This window comes from Sceloporus occidentalis, unplaced genomic scaffold (assembly GCF_023333645.1).
Source record: "Sceloporus occidentalis isolate IW3139 unplaced genomic scaffold, rSceOcc1.0.p SCAF_79, whole genome shotgun sequence".
NCBI lineage: Eukaryota > Metazoa > Chordata > Lepidosauria > Squamata > Phrynosomatidae > Sceloporus > Sceloporus occidentalis.
In genome coordinates this window covers 4,489,917-4,508,194 of record NW_028317059.1, presented here as the reverse complement: position 1 = coordinate 4,508,194, position 18,278 = coordinate 4,489,917, and the positions used below count along the sequence as shown (strand labels likewise).

Below are 18,278 nucleotides of genomic sequence, written 5' to 3'. Positions count from 1 at the left end.
ATGGGCTGCCATAATGATCCGATCACTCCTATTGGCCAGGAGCGATCTGATCAGCCCAGCCCAGCATTTGTCCTGGAAGCACCCTGGACTTTCAGGTCAGTGCTGTTATTTTTTTTTATTATTATTATTATTATTTTATTAATTTTTTTTATTTATTTTTTTAATTATTATTATTAATTTTTTTTACATTTTGTTTTTTAACTCTTTCAATGCTGATGCTCCATTGAAGCACAGCATTGACTGATATTTAGTCCCCACAAGCTTGTGGGGACTAATATTAACCCCTGCAATGCTGCGATGGGGTTCATACACAATCGCAGCATTGAAGGGGTTAATTGAGGAAGAAGTGGGGTAGGGGTTAACTGAGGAAGGGTGGGGGGGTCTGGTCTCCACATGAGACCAAAGAACCCTGTCTCCCTGTCCCTGAAGCTGCCTCTGGCAGCTGGGACACAATCTCCAATAGACTGGAGATTGTAGGGGAGGAGTCTCTCTGATCAGTCCTACAGGACTGATCAGAGGACTTCTGGGGGGTCGTTTTTGCTGTTGCTGGTCTGCCTGGGCTTCCAGGCAGACCACCAGCAGCAGAGCCCCCTACAAAACGTGAATTATCCCCTTCAATTCCGCGATTGCGGCATTCAATGCCGCGATCGCGGCATTGAAGGGGTTAACGCTGCACTGACGCTCTCATTCAACACCCCCCCCCTTCCCTGAAGCTGCCTGTGGCAGCTGAAACCGCGATTGCAGATTTTTCTGCAATCGCTGTCTCTGCCTAGAGAATCACTCCGTGGGAGTGATCGTGGGCTTGGGGGCGGGCTTAGACAGGCTGTGCTGTCTGCCCAGGAGTCCTGGGCAAACAGCAGCAGCAGCGCCCCCACGATCACCGCGATTGTGGTGATGTGGGGGCGTTTTTTGGAGGAGACGTACCTGGTACGTCCCGGTCTACCAGTGACTGTTAACCAGGAAGTACCAGGTACGTCCCGGTAATGAAGGGGTTAAAATAACCTAAAAAAATAACATGAAATGGATCAGAAATACAGCGCAGATGTTGTGCCAGGACTGGATTGGGGGCTTTCAGGCGGGATGTGTAGACCCCCAGAAGCAGACAAAAAAAAAATAATCAGCAACAATCAGTCCAGAAGGTCAAAAGCAGGCAGCATTCGATCATAAAGGGTAAACAAGCCGAGGTCGTGGAGCAGCAGATATTCAGGATAATCGTAGAACAACCCAAAAGGTCAAAAAAACAGGAGGTCAACAGGTTCAGATGGGGTAACGAGCTGCAACAAGAACCGGGGACTGGAATCTGCTATATGATGTGCCGCTATATGATGTACTGTCCCATGCAGCCTCACTAAATTAAAGCCACAAAGTATACAACAATAAAAACTTCAATTTATTAAGGAGAAATTATACACATTGTTTCCTCTTTAAAAAATGGCTAACGATACTTTCTGCCTAACAGGTACTTTAACGTCATGGTAGAACTATACACGTTGCAGGCATTCAACTATAATATTACAACACATCCCCAAAGTTTTGTTATTTTGTAGTTCTAGCAGAGATCTCTTGAAGTGTCACATCTCGTTATTCAAGTCATTATGTAGCTGTCGAGGCTGAAGGACCCGATCACACTTGTGCAATTTCCTAATATATTTAAACAGAAGGCTCCTTGATTTTTGACAGGCCCAAGCAGAAGCCTTCTTGACAGGTATGCTGAGAATCCATATGTTCTTAAGGAAACTCTGTCAACACATCAAGCTTTTAGTAGCTACTAGCCGGCCAGAATCTGTTCATAATAAATTAGTGAGAACTGCGCAATGGTCATTGAAAGAGCAATGACTGACCATGAAAATGAGTACATTCCCTACAGTTTCTGACCTGTAGAAAAAAATCACTTACAAAATGAATGATACAAACACAACAAGTCATGAAGGGCATAGAAAATGTTGTGGCTAAAATAGCCATAAAGTGGAACCCTAAAGAGTAAAGAGGTGGCAGAACTGGCATCATTAATTTATCTGTCTTCTCCTTTCTCCAACCTTGCAAAGGCTCTTAACTACGTCGAAAGAGAGCCTGAGACCCGCTTTAATAACCTAAAAGTTATTTTCGCTAAATAACCACGTCTGGAGGAAAATACTGCTCACGGATTGGCTAGCTTTGAGTAATTTGGTCTTTATTTTTCAGACTGCTTTGTGCAGACACCTGAGAACTATTTTCTTTTTGTTGCATTCGTATTAATGTTTTTCTTTAGATAATTGCGTATTTTACGGCGTATTAAAAAAGAGGAATAGAGCAATTTGTCAAACTAGCAGTTTCCTGTGTGTGAAATAGTTACGCTAAAATACCAGATTATCTTCCTTTTTGTTTATCTATGCCGTCTAAAGAAGGGCTATATTCTTGCATCGGTACTGCGCTCGTTGATATACAGGCTGCCTCTGTTGAATGTTATAATTCAGGTAATCTGCCCAATTATAAAGTTCTTCTGCATGCCGTACTGTGTAATTAAGCAGTTGAGGAGAGGGAGGACACTGTTGCCGATATAACAACTTATTCCTCTTATTACAAACCTCTAGGCGCAGCCTGCGCTGTTTAAGTGACACTCGCTGAGAGAGAGACTTCAGCATTTGATACAATCATTAGGAAATGAAGAGGGAGTTATTTATTTCAGCACTCACTTATCATAATCTCTTTTACACTCGCTTCTTGGTTGACATTTGGAGGATTCTTCGTTGAGACATCATGTTGGACCTAGCCATGTGAACGAGTGCGTATCATCGCTCCCAAGCAAAAGCATTTCATGCTGGATATAACATTCAGTTAGTGTTAAGTATGTTCTAAAAGCAAAATTATACTCTTAAAATAAACTCTTCACCTAAAATTAACTTTACAAGTATCAACCCAAAAGGTGTTTAGTATTGTATTGTGTTAAAGGTTTTTCATATAGTTTACAATACATGACCTTTACATAGCAAGTCCAAAGTTACCCTGCACTTTTATAACTTTCTACAAAAAGATTTCAAGGTATTCCGATCAGCAGAATAAGAACCCCCACAATTAATATAATATCGAACAGAATACATGCGTATTAAAAATGTAAACATTTCCACAATCGTTTTAATTAATGATGTTTTTATATAGTGCATTCCAAACGCATTGATGCATTTTGGTCATGCGTCTAACCAGATACATTGATGTTATAGTTACAAATTATGGAGATAAAGGCCACAACTGAAAAATAATGTAGGACATCTGTATCATGGGAAATGTATTAAGGAAGGACAAGTGGTGGAAATGTAAGTTTATTAAAAGTTATGTAGAGCGCATAGAAATCACTTAAATCTATTGAATGAAAATTAGATTATGGGTTCACTAAGACATAAACATGAAAAAACCTTTAAGTAGTTTGGGAATCTGTTATTTCAGCCAAATGATTCAAATCTACCAGGTGTAAGCATCCATGAGCTTAGAGCTCTCTATGGTCTATGAGATGTTGACAGACCAAATAATACCGAGACGTTCTTATATATCAATATCTGGGAAATGACTGCATGAATCATTTTTTTTTTTGGATCTGAAGAAAACCCACAGATTGGCAGGATAAGAGTCCATTTCCAGAAAGTGACTGAGTAATGTGAGCCGAGGAATTCTAACAGCAAGTGATGAGAAGAATCGCTGGCTTTGTGTAGATACTTCGCTTTGTGTAGATACTTCGCTTTGTGTAGATACTTCGCTTTGTGTAGATACTTCGCTTTGTGTAGATACTTCACTTTGTGTAGATACTTTGTGTAGATACTTCGCTTTGTGTAGATACTTCGCTTTGTGTAAATACTCCACTTTGTGTAGATACTTCACTTTGTGTAGATACTTCACTTTGTGTAGATACTTCGCTTTGTGTAGATACTTCGCTTTGTGTAGATACTTCGCTTTGTGTAGATACTTTACTTTGTGTAGATACTTCGCTTTGTGTAGTTACTTTGCCTTGTGAGTTGCTGGAGTCTTGACCAGTACAGGGAGACATCGATCAGTCAAAACTTCACATTTCTTATGTTAACGTCCTCACTAAGAGTAATGCAAAGTATTAAGTGGGACTCATCAGATGTATGAACTGGTCTTCATGATGCCTTTTAAATGAATTAAGCTTTGAGAATCTTCTTAGGGGCATCAATGAAGTTTTCAGATTGACAGAGCCAGAACCGTTCTTCTCGTTCTCATTGCATATTAAGTGGATGTTCCAGCTGAAGAACTATATCGTACAGTATAGATCTAGGGATAGACAGTGGTTGCATTATGTTAGAATTTCCTGAACAGCTGTTTTTGATGAAAGATGATATATCTTACTAAAACGCATCACAACAAGGACTTTGGGACAAGGGCGTTAATGTATGGCTATATTTGTGCGTAAGGACATAAATGTAACCTCTACCTGAGGATAAATAAGAATATCTTTGTACCCTAGTGAAAAACCTACACCGTAATACAGTGGTGTCAGATCAATAGACGATGGGGGAGAGGATGGAAAAAAGATCAGGAAAAGGAAATGAGAAAATTTGCTGAATTTAGTGCTTAATAAAGTCCGCCATAAATTCTTGAATTATTATTTTATTTTTGCCTCTCCACCATTTGATTATATTTGTAGTTCCTGTCACCCTTTCTTCAAATAGTTGTACTGTAAGTAAATCTCTGCAATGGTTCATTGATATGCTTCCAAGGAATGGCACATTATGGTAAATCTCTTACTCTAAAGAAGACATGTTTATAGCAACTCGGTGGAAGTCATTCGATCTTGAATCTACTCCAAAAAGCAATTGATGCCCTTAGTATCCGTATTAGCAATGCTTCCCAATACTATATCCAAATCGGATTATATACAAAATTGCAAACTTGAGCAGTAGAATAGTTTGAGTTCTTTGAGCACAACCCAAGTGACCATCATTTTGTTGATGCGTTAACAGTCTCTGAAGGAGCCATGACCTTCTGGACACCATGTAGAGGCGCATTGTGGTTAGGAAGATTGTGTATGAAAACAAACAAACAAGAAACTTAGTCTTTATTATTAACTTGCTGAGCAGTCTTGTAACAGTAGAATTATTACTGTTTTGCACAGTTATTATTACTGTTAGGATTATTACTTTTGTATGTTGACAATTATATACTAAATATTTATGAATGCATCTGCTATTTCAAATAAAAGCCAAAAAGCAGCTTTTTGTCATATTGTAATGACCGTTTTTCCCCCCTCACACTCATAGCAATAAAGAGAAAAATCCGTATTCCCCCTGGTAACATTGAATGTCTTTCATTAAATGCAAGAGGAGTTTGCGAAGATACAGTAAGCCTTCCTAAAATGTGGATTTCAGTCTATCGAAGCCAGATCGGCGTAGGGACTGATGGAGCCCAAAAGCATCCACACAATTTGCTTTCCTGAAATAAAATATTCATAGTTGAAGGCTGTTGTTAGATGAAATGGGGGACTTTAGGTGGTATGTTGGCCACAATGGGCATATTTTACAGGGCACACATAATTTTCCCATATAGCCAAGCACCAGAGATAAAGTGCAGTTCAGAATCTCCACAAACAAGCATATAAAGCCTGTATTATTTTAACCACCTGACAGTTGTTTACATTTATACTTAAATATACATAGTTTCTGTTATAGAAATCAGATATTATGCCCCCCTGTATTAAGTAGATAAATTGGATTTCCTCTATAATACTTGTTTTATTAAAAGTTTTTTTATATATATATATATATATATATATATATATATATATATATATATATATATATATATATCATAAGTGGTCCAAGGAAGGAAAAGCAGTGAACCAGCGACAGGGTCATGCATCAGAATGCATTTTACAGGACTTAAAGGGTCTGCCGCTTATGTCTCGGTGCCGGATACCATAGCACACCTTCAGAGGTCTAGTGGAGTCCATGTCTTGATGCAGAGTATTTTAAAGAGCATTGTCTTGTTTTAATATCATCTAAAAAATTTTTTTTTTAGTCTCGAGATAAACCCAAGGAAATGTCAGCAGGGTAGCCTCAAAAGAAAAAGATACGCAAGATACTTGCTTGGGTTTTTAGTGGAACTAACCACACCAACATATCTTGGAAGTCCTTTTATCCCAGAGCGCTGAAGAATAAACTGTTCACTAAATCATTTTATAGGTCTGCTTCAGTGAGTGTCACCGGGAGGAAAAAGTAATTTTGCTTCTAAATAAGAAAACGCACAAAAGTATGTGGTGTGAATGCCCTGAGCCGTATTTAAATCTGTGTAAGAAGATACAAACTGAACAAACACATTGAGGTACTAAAACCTAAAGCCTCTGTTCAGTCCACAGTTACATCTGTACACCAAATCTAGGTCTTTGGAGCGTCTATGTCTGATCATCTTTTAATATCTAGAAACCTTCAGTAATGCGCACTACATGCCGACTTTCAATCCGTGGCTGAAAACTAATTCTTTATTTCTGTATAGTTCTAGATTAAAATCTCGAGTAGCCGGGGAACTCACCGAAATGAGCATGGCTCCTGCTTTTTGATTAACAATAGGATTTTTTCTCTTCTATTTTTGTTTAGTACCATATAATCTCATTAAAGAAGTGGTCAGGGATTTGTTTATTTTCCTTTTTAAACAGGGCTTTGAGCTTTGGATAATGTATATGTGAAGGATGTTTAATATTTAGAATTGCATTCATGCGTCATGTATTGTCTTCTCGACTTGGGAAGGCAACCTGTTTGTTATTTTGTTAGATTTTTTATATATTTCTCAGGCGTAACTATAGTCTAGCCTTGGCTATTCCCTACGATGTCTTCATCTATATTGTTATATTTGTCTCTGTCCTTCTTTACCGTTGTAGAATTTTGTCACATTGCAGCTATTTTGGAATTATGCATGTAGTGAGTCGTGAACACGATTATTTTGTAGGGTTTGACTTGACTTGACTTGTTCCATACTCGTTTGGGGATCTAGATTTATTAAACATCTGGAAATGCTTTTTTTTTTTGTTGCTCTGAGTGTTCCAAATGGTATACGATGCCTCAAAGCAGATGTTTCTGTTATTCTATACAAAATATAAACCGCCATTCTCAGCAGACAAATGTAACTATGTTACAGGAAAGAAACACAAGAATGAGTTCCAGCACCTTATCGAGTCAATGAAAGGCCAGTGGGGGAAGAAAGGAGGAAAACAAATAAAGAAGGAACCCTCTGAGGATTGCAAGAATAACGGAGGTAAGTGTCAATCAGAATAACATTGTAAGTAATTCTCTCTTCCTGTCACTAAACGTCAGAGAGGTAAGTCATTAGTTTTTGGCAGCGGCCTTAAACAAATATTTAAAAAAGACATTAAAGTGGAGCTTCCCACATCACAGCTGTCGGCATGCATCAATTTATTAAAACTACATATAGCTGTGTTGCAATCAAAAAACACTACTCTATTAACGTTCACATCATTGATTTTCCACCCAATAAATCAATCAAATTGGGTGATTGCAAAAGGATTGGCATTTGCATTTTTGCTTTCATATTTCAGAAGACTTACCCGTCTGACTTGTAGATCATGACCTGGTCTTGTGGGTATTCACTACTGTCCGATTTCTCCTGACAATGTACCCCAAGGTACTGTTCCCTAGAGAGTTATGACCATCCTAACTCTGGGCCATATTTTCTCAATCATTTGATTTAAAAAAAAAAAAAATATTATCAAAAGCCTTCCAAGTAGATGTTATGTGTCAAAGATTAGCCCAAAACAGAATTTATCTAATCAGGTTTGTCATTCTGTACACTGTAGCACTATTTTTCTCTCATTTTAATATTAGAATTAACAGTCCTTATGTTTATGTAGTTTTTGTGTTTTCGCATTCAGAGATCTTATTGACGTATTTTGATTCCCATAGCCAGTTTGCTTTGTAAGACAGTTTCTTGCTGCATGTTGGCTTGCGTTGCTCATTAGTTTTTTGATGCTTTGACGAACACAATTTTCCTCCCTGCTCACATGAAAGACATATTGGGGCTGACGAGATAATGATCTTGGATAAGCTTACTATAATCTTGTTCCTCTTTGTTTCTGCTTTGATGTGCTTTGCAGGCATGGAACGTGAAAATAAACTGTATCTATTAAATTAAGGCTGTTCTTTGGTCACGTAGGCTGGTGGTGGCCGAGTGCTCTGAGTGATCACAGCATCTGTCCTTACCCTTTTTTATCTCCGTCTCGTATATCTTGCAGCTGTAAGACAAGTGGAAGCCTAACTATGGATGGTACATTTTGGACTTATTGAGACATATGTGCGTTTTTACAAGCAAATGGTTTTGTAAGAGGTCCACCTTCTATGAGCTAAAATGTGTCTCTTGAACTTGTCCCTCTCACGTATTTGGAGTGTGTGATGTAACCCTAAATGATGTTAAAGTGCGTATGTATGTGAGCATTAGAAAGTCTGCGCAATTTGAATATATGGAAAATGTTATGGTTCTAAATCCAAGGATTGCTTGTTTTGAGGTGGCACATTTTGTTTTCGACGACTGGCACAGATATTTGAGGATTATGGGCTAACACAACAAATAGGATTACCTATGGAGAAAAGCCCAAATCTTTTCACACTAAGTAAAAGGCTCCTTTAAAACCACGATATACAATGACATATATAATTTGGGATTCTTTAACAGAAATGTAGAATATTCTTATTACACTGGGTGCTTGTTTAAGATTTTTCCTTTAAACTGTTTTTATAAACCCAATTGCCACATATATAAATATTAAACGTTCACTATTAAAGTATCCACTCCTCAGCATTTTGCAAATGGGCTTCTTACCCCAATATATTTTTGGATAACACTAGCAGTATTTTTATGTAAGAATGTTTTGCCACCTGAGCAACGGTTGCGGTGTGAACGGAGTGCCGAAAAATAGAAAAATGTATGGAGCAAATTATTAGCAAATGTAAAGATCGACTGGCTTCAGCTCCTCTCATATCTCCACGCTGCACCATCTGTACAACTGCTAAAAAGTAGAGCAGGTGACATGTGGGGTAATTTGATGGAGTCAGGAGGTATTGGCGAATAAAGAACTGAATCATAACTGTTTGATGAGACTTAATACATAAAAGCTTTTCATATATTTTTTTTAGCTCTCGCTCTAAAATAGTGGAGTGACAGAAAACTGAGGATTCAAAGCCTTCTGACAAGCGAGTACAGGGTATTTTTGAATGGTCGCTTATTGTTAATAGAGCAGACATGCTCCAGCAATAACTTTAAGAGAACTCTTCTTTTTTTTTTTTTTTTTTTTTTAAAGACATCTGGTTTTGGTAGATAAAATTGGTTTTAGGTCAATCTAGGTAACAACAAGAAAAAATAATGTTCGTGTTGTTCCTGGAGTGAAATCAGAAGACAGATTTCAAATTTGGTTTCTATTAAAAAAAACAAAAACAAGCCGTGGACAAAAGAAGTGAATTGCGTACCACGGAACCCCAAGCTTCCTAGCCTTCCGAAAAGTAGTATTTAGTTCTGACCGTTCTACACCTGTCTCCATCCACTTCCTAGTCATTCCACCCCTTCACCTTTTGACCTGTGACTAGTTATGTCCCAACAAGGCTTGGCCAAGCCACCCTTTTTGTCTTGAAGCCAAGTGTGCCATCGACTCTCTTGCCATTAAACATAAACCTCTGGCTCGTGAAGTAAGGACTGGTTTGAGAACCTCTTTCATACGTGATTACACATTCTCCCAGTGCAATTGTCCTGAACTGCTTGGATTCTAAGTGAAATAGGGAAATGAATGAATCATTAATTCACTATTTAACATGACTGCCTGCTCAGAACAAAGCTGTCCCTCTGGGTTACCTAGAGACGACAGTTCCCTCAAAATGGCACTTTTCATATAATGTGCATTAAAGGATTATGCAGGAGATAGAAAATACACTGACTAATACTATGCAATTTCAAAGTCGTAGAACGTTTATAAGTACTAGGGGGGAAAAAGCGGAACTCAGACTGAGATTGTGTAACCACTGAACAGTCACGCGTTAAAATGTCATGATAATCTCTGTTTACACACAAACTTTAAATACCACGAATATCTCTCGTTCAGCATTCAACTGGATCAGATTATGGAGTTTAACCCATTCCCTGCTAGAGGGTACTTTTGGGCTGTCCTCTTCGAGACGTTGCAGCCTTCTCGTGGCATCTGCCGTACTATGATGATGTTTTATTGCTGCATTTAGTACTAAATGCATTAAATTCAGTTGGTGGAACAACCCCTTTAAAGTAATTTGCCACACAAGCGGAAACTACTAAGAGATGGATCATCCCTTAAATTAATTTAATTTAAAGTATTCCGTTTGAAATTGCTCTACTCATAAAGTTAACTCTGCCTTGGCATAAAACTCGACAAACTCAAGAAGAGTTTCCTGCCAGATCCCAACATTTTTTATATAATATATAATTATAATATAATATACATATAATATTGTATCTCTTGCTGATTTAGAAAATAAAAAATAATAAAGTTAGCGCCTGTTGCTCTTCGATTGTACAAATATTACTCCAGCACTGATTTAATGACTTTTGTTAGAACCCATTACAAACTGAATTCCTGCAGTCCATAAACAGTACGTTCTGTTCATATTTAAACAAACAACTGTATGATCGTCATACGGAGAGTGTTAATATCCAAAAGACCAGCTAGGCGTTGATGTTGATATGACCATTGAAAATTAAAACCCTGCCGCCTGTAAAGCCACTGATGGTTTTTATTAGTTTCCCTCTCTAGGCTTATTGGCTAAAGGAGAACTCCTAATAATTTTTTTTTATTAGTTTTCTTAAAAAGTATTATGAGGCTTTATGTTTTCCAAGTAGGTCTGGTTTTTCTATAATGTTTTCAGGGAGCTCCATGTTAGCCATCTCTATGTGTTCTGTTATTTTAGCTCAATCTTCTAGACAACCCCCCCCCCCCCGCTCCTTATCATACTGCCTGTAGTAGAATAACTCACTCTTAATTACCTAGACTGACGCTGTCCAATGGAAGTAAATAATGGAACAGATTTGATTAGCATTGCCATAAAGTATCTGCTCAATGCGGTGCTTTAGCTGGGAAAGTCAATGTCTGAAAATATCACGTGACTGAAAACAATGGCTACCTCCATGGCAGATGAAAGAAATGTATTGTAACAAGATGAAGAAAAAAACGTTTTTTGTTGATTTTAACCTACATTACTGTATTAAATGAATTAAATTTTTTTTTGGTGAGAATGTTCCAAGTGATTGTAATGATTGTTTCTTTATAGAAATTGTACTTAAGGAAGAAGAGGCAGAACCTGTCGCTGAGCCTGTAGACGGCGATCTGCTCGGAGAAGCCAATGTTTCTGTTGTGCGATCCAGTTCTCCAGTGTATCCTCTGTCCCCTCGGTCAACAGCCAGGTAAGTGCTGCATATTATCAGCTTTATTAACCCCTTAATGACAAAGCCCGTACATGTACGGGCTCAAAATGCATTGTTATCAATGGGTTTAGGCACTGCCCATTGTCCTTAAGGGGTTAAAGCAGTGAGCATCCTCTGTCCGTTTAGCTGTTGGACCGTGAAACACGTTATGATGTCATAACAGAAACAGAGCAGAGCCTATAAGCCTTAGTAATTGGGACAATCGAGTCTGAATACCCATTAAAGATTACTAGAAACAAATGTACACTAGCATGATTGGCTGTTAGTTTTATAGAAACAAGAAAAGTTCACAAACTTGATATTTTAAAGAATTTCAAAAGCAAGTTTGCGTCTACGCAATGATGAATGCTAACATTTTATGTAAATTCAGAACACAGCGGTTTGCAGAATAGTTTCCTTAATACAGAGGATAGAAGAGGTGATTTTATAAAATTAGTAATGGGCCAATGTACAGTAACTCCACAGAATTTTCTATTCTGCTTTAATATGGCAACCATGTAGCATGGCGTGTTGGGGTATGTATATCTGACGTTAAATTAACATAATGCAGTTCTCGTAGGGTAAAATGGAAAAGGAATCCATAACACTCTCGGATGTTCCTGGATTAAGACAGCAGCTGGCATATAAAGGGCCAGCTATATCGTTAGGTAAACAAGAATGGTAGTTATACTCTATTTTATCAACGTAAGTAATGTTACAGTTAGACCTGGAGGGCCGTTTATCTCTTTGGCAATCACGTGGTTAATGTCTGGCGCGGCGTTGCAGTAATAAAGAGAGTATGCCCACCGGACCTCTCTTTTATCTCCGCCGTTCTAAGTAAATATCCAAATTCTAAATTTGGCTTGACTGGCGGAGTGCTGACGTGACGTCTCGAGGTTTGAATCCCCCATCCCGCTGTTCCAATATGTTATCCTTTATTAAACCGCCATATAAAATGAAGCCGAGTACGTTGAAGGGCAGCATGAGGAAAATGTAATTTCACTTTGGCTTATTAAATTAAAGATCAGAGTCCAGCGTGGACGACTCGGAGATGTTTCCTTCCTTTCTCTGGGGATCGCTCATGTTAGCTGCCAATCCTCTAATTGTTCCATGTCCCTGTGTCTCGTAAATTCGGTATTCCAGGTCTGTCCGGATACTCTGTGTGTCTCGGGCCCTCCACAGTACTCCCTCCACTACTTGGCTCATTGATGACCGGTAAATAACTAGAAAGCAGTAGCAATAAAGATATAAGCTTTTTAGCCATTCAGTCCCTTCGTGTACACGTGCGGGGTCTGAGAGTATTTTCGAGTTAAAGCTCAGTGTGTCAGTATACAAGGCGCTGTGCACAATAACTGATATACCGATTATCTGATAAATGTATCCCGGAATAATGGCTTCACATCTCAATCCGTCCAGCTCCGTGCGTTAGTTTCTGAGATGTGGTTCCTCCTCCTGTATGTACCGTAGACTCTGAGTTCACTGCCTACTTTCACAAGACTTGCCGTCACCAATCCGACTTGCCAGCTCCCAGCAGACCGCGTGTTTTCACAAACTTTCAAGGTCACAAACACCAGCTAATTAGCCGGTCTTGCAGAATTCAAGGATGCTTACGTCAGGGCATAAAGTCATAAGTGTGCTGCCTTGTTCCTCTGAATCCTCGAGGATTCAAGGATTTACCTAAAAACAACTTTGCATTATTCAGCTTGAGCTTTAAGAGTCCCGTCCGTTAATTGCTAAGAGCGCTTTATACCCCTGTGCTTAAAAGTCTGCCTGCCCGATCGCTCCTAGTTGGTTTCTTATTTTACATATTTCTTTGTAGAAGCTCACAAGATACCAATTATATGTGTAGACCATCTATACCACTAACAGATTTATGTCCTATTGGACAGCGAAGGGTTTGATTCCACGTCCTATATTTTATCCTGTGCCCTCCATTGAGACATGGAGACTTTTGTGATACTCATAAACGGACCAACATTTGCTTCTTTTGAAATGTTTTGCCTATTCTTTTAAGTTTGTTTTTAGTGTCGCTTTGTAGGGGGGGGGGTGTTGTCAAATAAAAGCATGTGTGAATCAAAATTGTAAAGGCAAATCTGGATTGCGGGTCTTGACTTCTGTACTCGGGCCCCCGCTTAACACATCCTGCGGGGAATATAGCGGTACTCTCTCTCTCTAATAGCTCCATGTTGTCAACAATGTGGCTATTGGGAAACAGATGTTGCTCTGAGGCAGTTTACGTCGTCACCGTGTCAGCTGGATAACTTTCAAAAACACAATTTAGATATGTGATATTTGATGAATGTGTCATTTCGATATACATCCGTTCCCATCAGGGTGAGTTAGATCAGCTTTTCCGAGCAGGACCCCGGTCGGGTAACTCCTCCTCAACCAGCGCTGGCGTATGGCTTCTTTCCTTGGCTTGACTGTTTGCATATAATGTGCTCATTTTTTTAATATGTTGTATTAAAATATGAACATTTTCCGCATTGTATCATTAGATAAGCTCTTACCGCTCATGACATGAAGTTAATCCACTTTATACTAAACTGGCCATTCTATCTCTTCTGGTGCAACTTTTTAAAAGTGTGTTATCTCCATAGTAACCACTTTAATGGCCCAATCAGGGAGAACATTTCTCAAGTGTTGCATGAGAGTTTCGATATATAAATAGCACTCTGTTTTTTTTTGGACTGTGTGACTATGAGATATATATAAAGATAGCTGAGAAGTCCCTTTACATGTAAGTAGTGTCACCTCTACAAACACATTGGCGGAACATCTTCTATATACATTTTCCCCTACCTCTGCCCCACAGCTCATGCGCGGAAAGCGCTCCCATTGATTTAAATTGGAACGTTTCTCTTCCACCAATTGGCTGCTCGAAGCACCCATTCGGTGTTAGACACCGTCAGGCCAGGAAAGATGATGGCATCTGTACCTGCAGGGCTGCAGCTTCTACTTCAGACAGGTCCTTTAATATATTTTTCTTTTAAGGCATGAGTACTCAAAGTGTTTTAGTGTGCATTAAACTGTCCCTTTAATATGCCCTAAAGTGTTAAATTATAGCTTTCATTTTTGGAGTGAAATTGCATTTATAAGACGTAGAATTTAATCACCCAAATTTGGAAGTGCTAAAAAAAAATCTCAGTTCTGTATTTCATTTCTCTGCGTATATATTATATAAACGCAGGCAAAATCTTTTTAGAAGCTGACAGCCACATTCAGCTCACCTCAGAGCTCACTCATCTATTTACATTCATGGCTCGAGCGATGAATTCATTTGCAGTTGTAGTAATTTTACGGAATCAGTCATCTTGTAAAATGGTTTATTTATAGTAGACCTCGTTTGCTGACAGCACCACCTAGTGAAGGCAGGGATCTTCCTTGGACGTGTATAGATTGCTTTCAAACGTTCTAATGTCTTAATGACATCAGGTCAATTTATTGATTGCCTCACACTGTTTACTTACCCTGGGGTTAATAAATGCCAGTTTGAAAGGCTTAATTATCACGTACATTCAGCTCCGAGCGAGCGAGTCTGCTTCTCCGCTAATCATTTCTGTCGGTACGTCAAGCACATTTCTCCTGTTCGCAGATATCTGGTAGGGATTTCTCTGAATCCATGCGTACGGAAATAGCCGTCCTTGTAGGATCTTCCCTGAAACTTAGTATCCATCACATAATAAGCGACAGATGTTTGTTTCAAAGGAACCCTAACATTTAACAGCCAGCATCGCTTGCCAGCAAACGCAAAATCCCATTTATATGCGGGCGGTGGGTTTAAAATTTGTTGGATGTACTTAGAGGTCCATGCGTTTGGGCTAAATGTTTTCACACCATATGAATTAGAGTTAGAATCAAGTCACGTATTTTGAAGGACATACACGTATGCCGAAAACTGTACCAAAACACATAGCTGTGGCCCCATACGATCCGTCCAACTAATCTGGCCGGTAATCCTGAGTCTGGAAGGATCGTAGCGTGATATGCCATCTGTTAAAAGTGTGGGGCGGCCTCTTGCTATTCGATGGAGAACCGGAACCATCAGCTTGAGAATATAGCTCTTTGGAATCTGTTTAATTATTTTCACAATGAAATCAAGCAGTTTGGACCTCGCAGTCACTCAGTCGCAGACGACATTATGTACCAAACAAAAATAAATCAACGGTACATTCATACACACTAAAAGTAAGGTTATTAAAGAGTCACAGAAATGTTTACGTTATTCAGTGACAATTTGAAATCAAATTACAGTTTATGGAAACTATGGACCTCGATCAGGATAAATGAGGAGTTTGCTGATTAAACGGAAACGAAGTGGAGGTGCAATCAACAGGAGCCATTCCAGAATAAGAGAAGACAAAGTTATCACATTTGTTATTTTTCCCTTGTAGGCCTGTGGGCAGACATAATGCTTGTATGGTATCAGAGCAAGCCATTCGCCCCACTGAACCGAAGCATTAGCAGGGTAACTAAAAATATACATTACGAGCGCAGAATTAACTGTGAACAGCTGACCCCGTCTGTAAACACCAAGTGCTTTCATCGGTGGCAGAGACGTGTGTTTTATTGGCAGATGCCAAAAACAACAGAAATCGTTAGCGATGTATCCGCTGCCAGGCAGCTCGAGAGGGCCTTTGACATAACGGCGTGTGATTAAGAGGTTTCCGGCACCGGCTTCACTTTCCCTGTGAGCATTAGACCTCATTATCACCTGATTGCAGCGAGCCAACAACACCTCCAGCCCTTTCACAAAACATCCAGCTTGCCGCGAGGTCTGCACACAGGTTTACCAACTGCAAGGGAGAAATATTTCCTTTACAAATAGAGGGTATGTGCAAAGCCAAGGCGGGACACATCTCACGAGCCGCCGGGACACATCTCACGAGCCGGCGGGCCAAGGTTCCTGAAATGTTGATCCCAACAAGTTTGATGCTTAGGTTGAATTCTAAATGATACAGTGATTTGTCCAAAATGCACCATTTTTATGGTTAACAGATAATTTAAAGCATGTTTAGGATTTAAATGTTTTTTTTTGGTGCAGCATAGCTTGCTCTACCTTTTCTTCTTGGTAGCTTCGTGTTAACAGGCCTAAAGATATATGCAAGCCAAAAAGTCACTGATATCACTTAGGTACCCACTACTTCAAAATGAGCAGACGGCAAGATCACAAGAGAAAGCAAAGTGATTTCTAACTTAAAATCTCATTAACAGAATAAAATAATATAAGTGTCTGATGTAAAGTACAGCAGGCAACTCTTGCAGATTTTATAATTTCATACAACTTGATACATATTAAATTCATAGAGTTTTGTCACTGAAACATTTAATGTAACTTAGAAAAAATCTAAGTAATTAACTGATTCACTTTTGTTATCTATCTATATTTATTCATTCACAAATTCTTTTGGCATTTTTAAAAGGCCGACGATGTAACCTCTATTTGTCTATTAACCTCCAAGGTGTATTCACTAATTACATTGACTGGAATGCTCTGTATAAAGGTTTGTTTGTTGCTACATTATCGCAACCTGCGATTGTGTGACTTTAATATACGGCGGCGGCAAGTTCTTTTTGTTATTTAGTTATTGGAGGTAGAAAGTTCTGTCTCATTTAACTCCTCCTTGCAGGGAGCGTTCGGCAGTACTTGTCTTACATATGCTCAGTAACTATACGAGATCCCATTGAAATCAATAGGAATAGCAGCCAATCACATGTATGTTACCTGAACACTGATGATTTGTTAGCATACTTGTGATTGGCTGATGCTCACAGAGCAAGTATTCTTCCTACTTACAGTTCCTGCTTTCAGAAGAGGCAGCCAGGGGAGGAGTCGGATGACACAGAAGTCTTATTTTCAAACTCCAATAACTAAATAAATATTGAATGACTGATTTGCATGAGGAACCATGTACTGAAGTCTATGAAACAAAGTCCAACACACATTAAAAAATAAGAATACAACTTTGGGAAACAGATTGTTCTTTTTATAAACTGAGTGGATCCCGCTCCTCCCATGGAGGCGCGTTACCACTCTTCCTCCCGAGGGTTTTCGGGTACGTTTATAGAAGGTCATAGCTGCCTCTGAACTCTGAATACTGTACACAAGGCAACGCTTTTATCTTCAGGAAATGGACAGTTAATCATCTGTTTGCAGTGGAACAAATATTACCAAAAAAATATCTTTAAATAGATCCAAATTATACAAAAGTGAGTCCCGGTATCCTTGAAAGTTTTTCACAAGGAAGCATAGAAGATGAAGTCCACGTTGGGAGAGGAAAACCTAAATGTGTCTATCCAGATAAGAGCTTCAAGATGTAGTAAGCTAAACAAAGCCCTCATTTAGGTATGAAATGCCATCTTTTCCATTTGAAGAAGAATAACAGCTCTTGTTTTAACAAAAACAAAAAGATTTCCCAAAACATTTTTGTGTAAAAATGTCTTTTTGTCAATGTTGTGAAGGGGATTTGTTCGGTTCCCCCTTTGCATTTTTGGTGCTACATTGTAACTTGTCCCAGGCTTCCATATCTCATTCAGGCAGCAGCGGATGCATCTGATGGCTTCAGCGGATAATACTATGCACAATTGCACACAAATCCTTGATCAAACAAAGGTCACTTCAACAAATAAAAGCATAAATTACTTACCAGACACTATAGGTTGTGCACTGCTGCTCACATGAAGTGCTCCAGGTCCTCGATTTGGTAATTTCAGTGTAAATACTAATACAAAGAGTATAAGAAAAGTTCTGAGCTAGTGACATAATGAATCTGGTTGTTTTAGTCTGTGTGTTGAGTTTTTTTTCAGACCCTTGAATGTATGGACTGTAAGAAGTGCTGCGTCAATTGACGGTGCTATATAAATATGAG

General features: G+C 38.9%; 1 protein-coding gene across 1 annotated transcript in view; it reads left to right on the top strand.

The window, feature by feature from the left end:
• Positions 1-16,069, top strand: part of LOC149285471 (E3 ubiquitin-protein ligase RAD18-like) — a 76,250-nt gene extending 60,181 nt beyond the window's left edge. The window contains exons 11-15 of the mRNA XM_089495386.1: positions 7,093-7,233; positions 11,277-11,409; positions 12,553-12,624; positions 13,691-13,782; positions 15,804-16,069. Coding sequence (XP_089351512.1) covers positions 7,093-7,233; positions 11,277-11,409; positions 12,553-12,624; positions 13,691-13,782; positions 15,804-16,069 — 704 coding nt within the window. The remainder of the gene's footprint in view (positions 1-7,092; positions 7,234-11,276; positions 11,410-12,552; positions 12,625-13,690; positions 13,783-15,803) is intronic.
• The last annotated feature ends 2,209 nt before the right edge of the window (positions 16,070-18,278 follow it).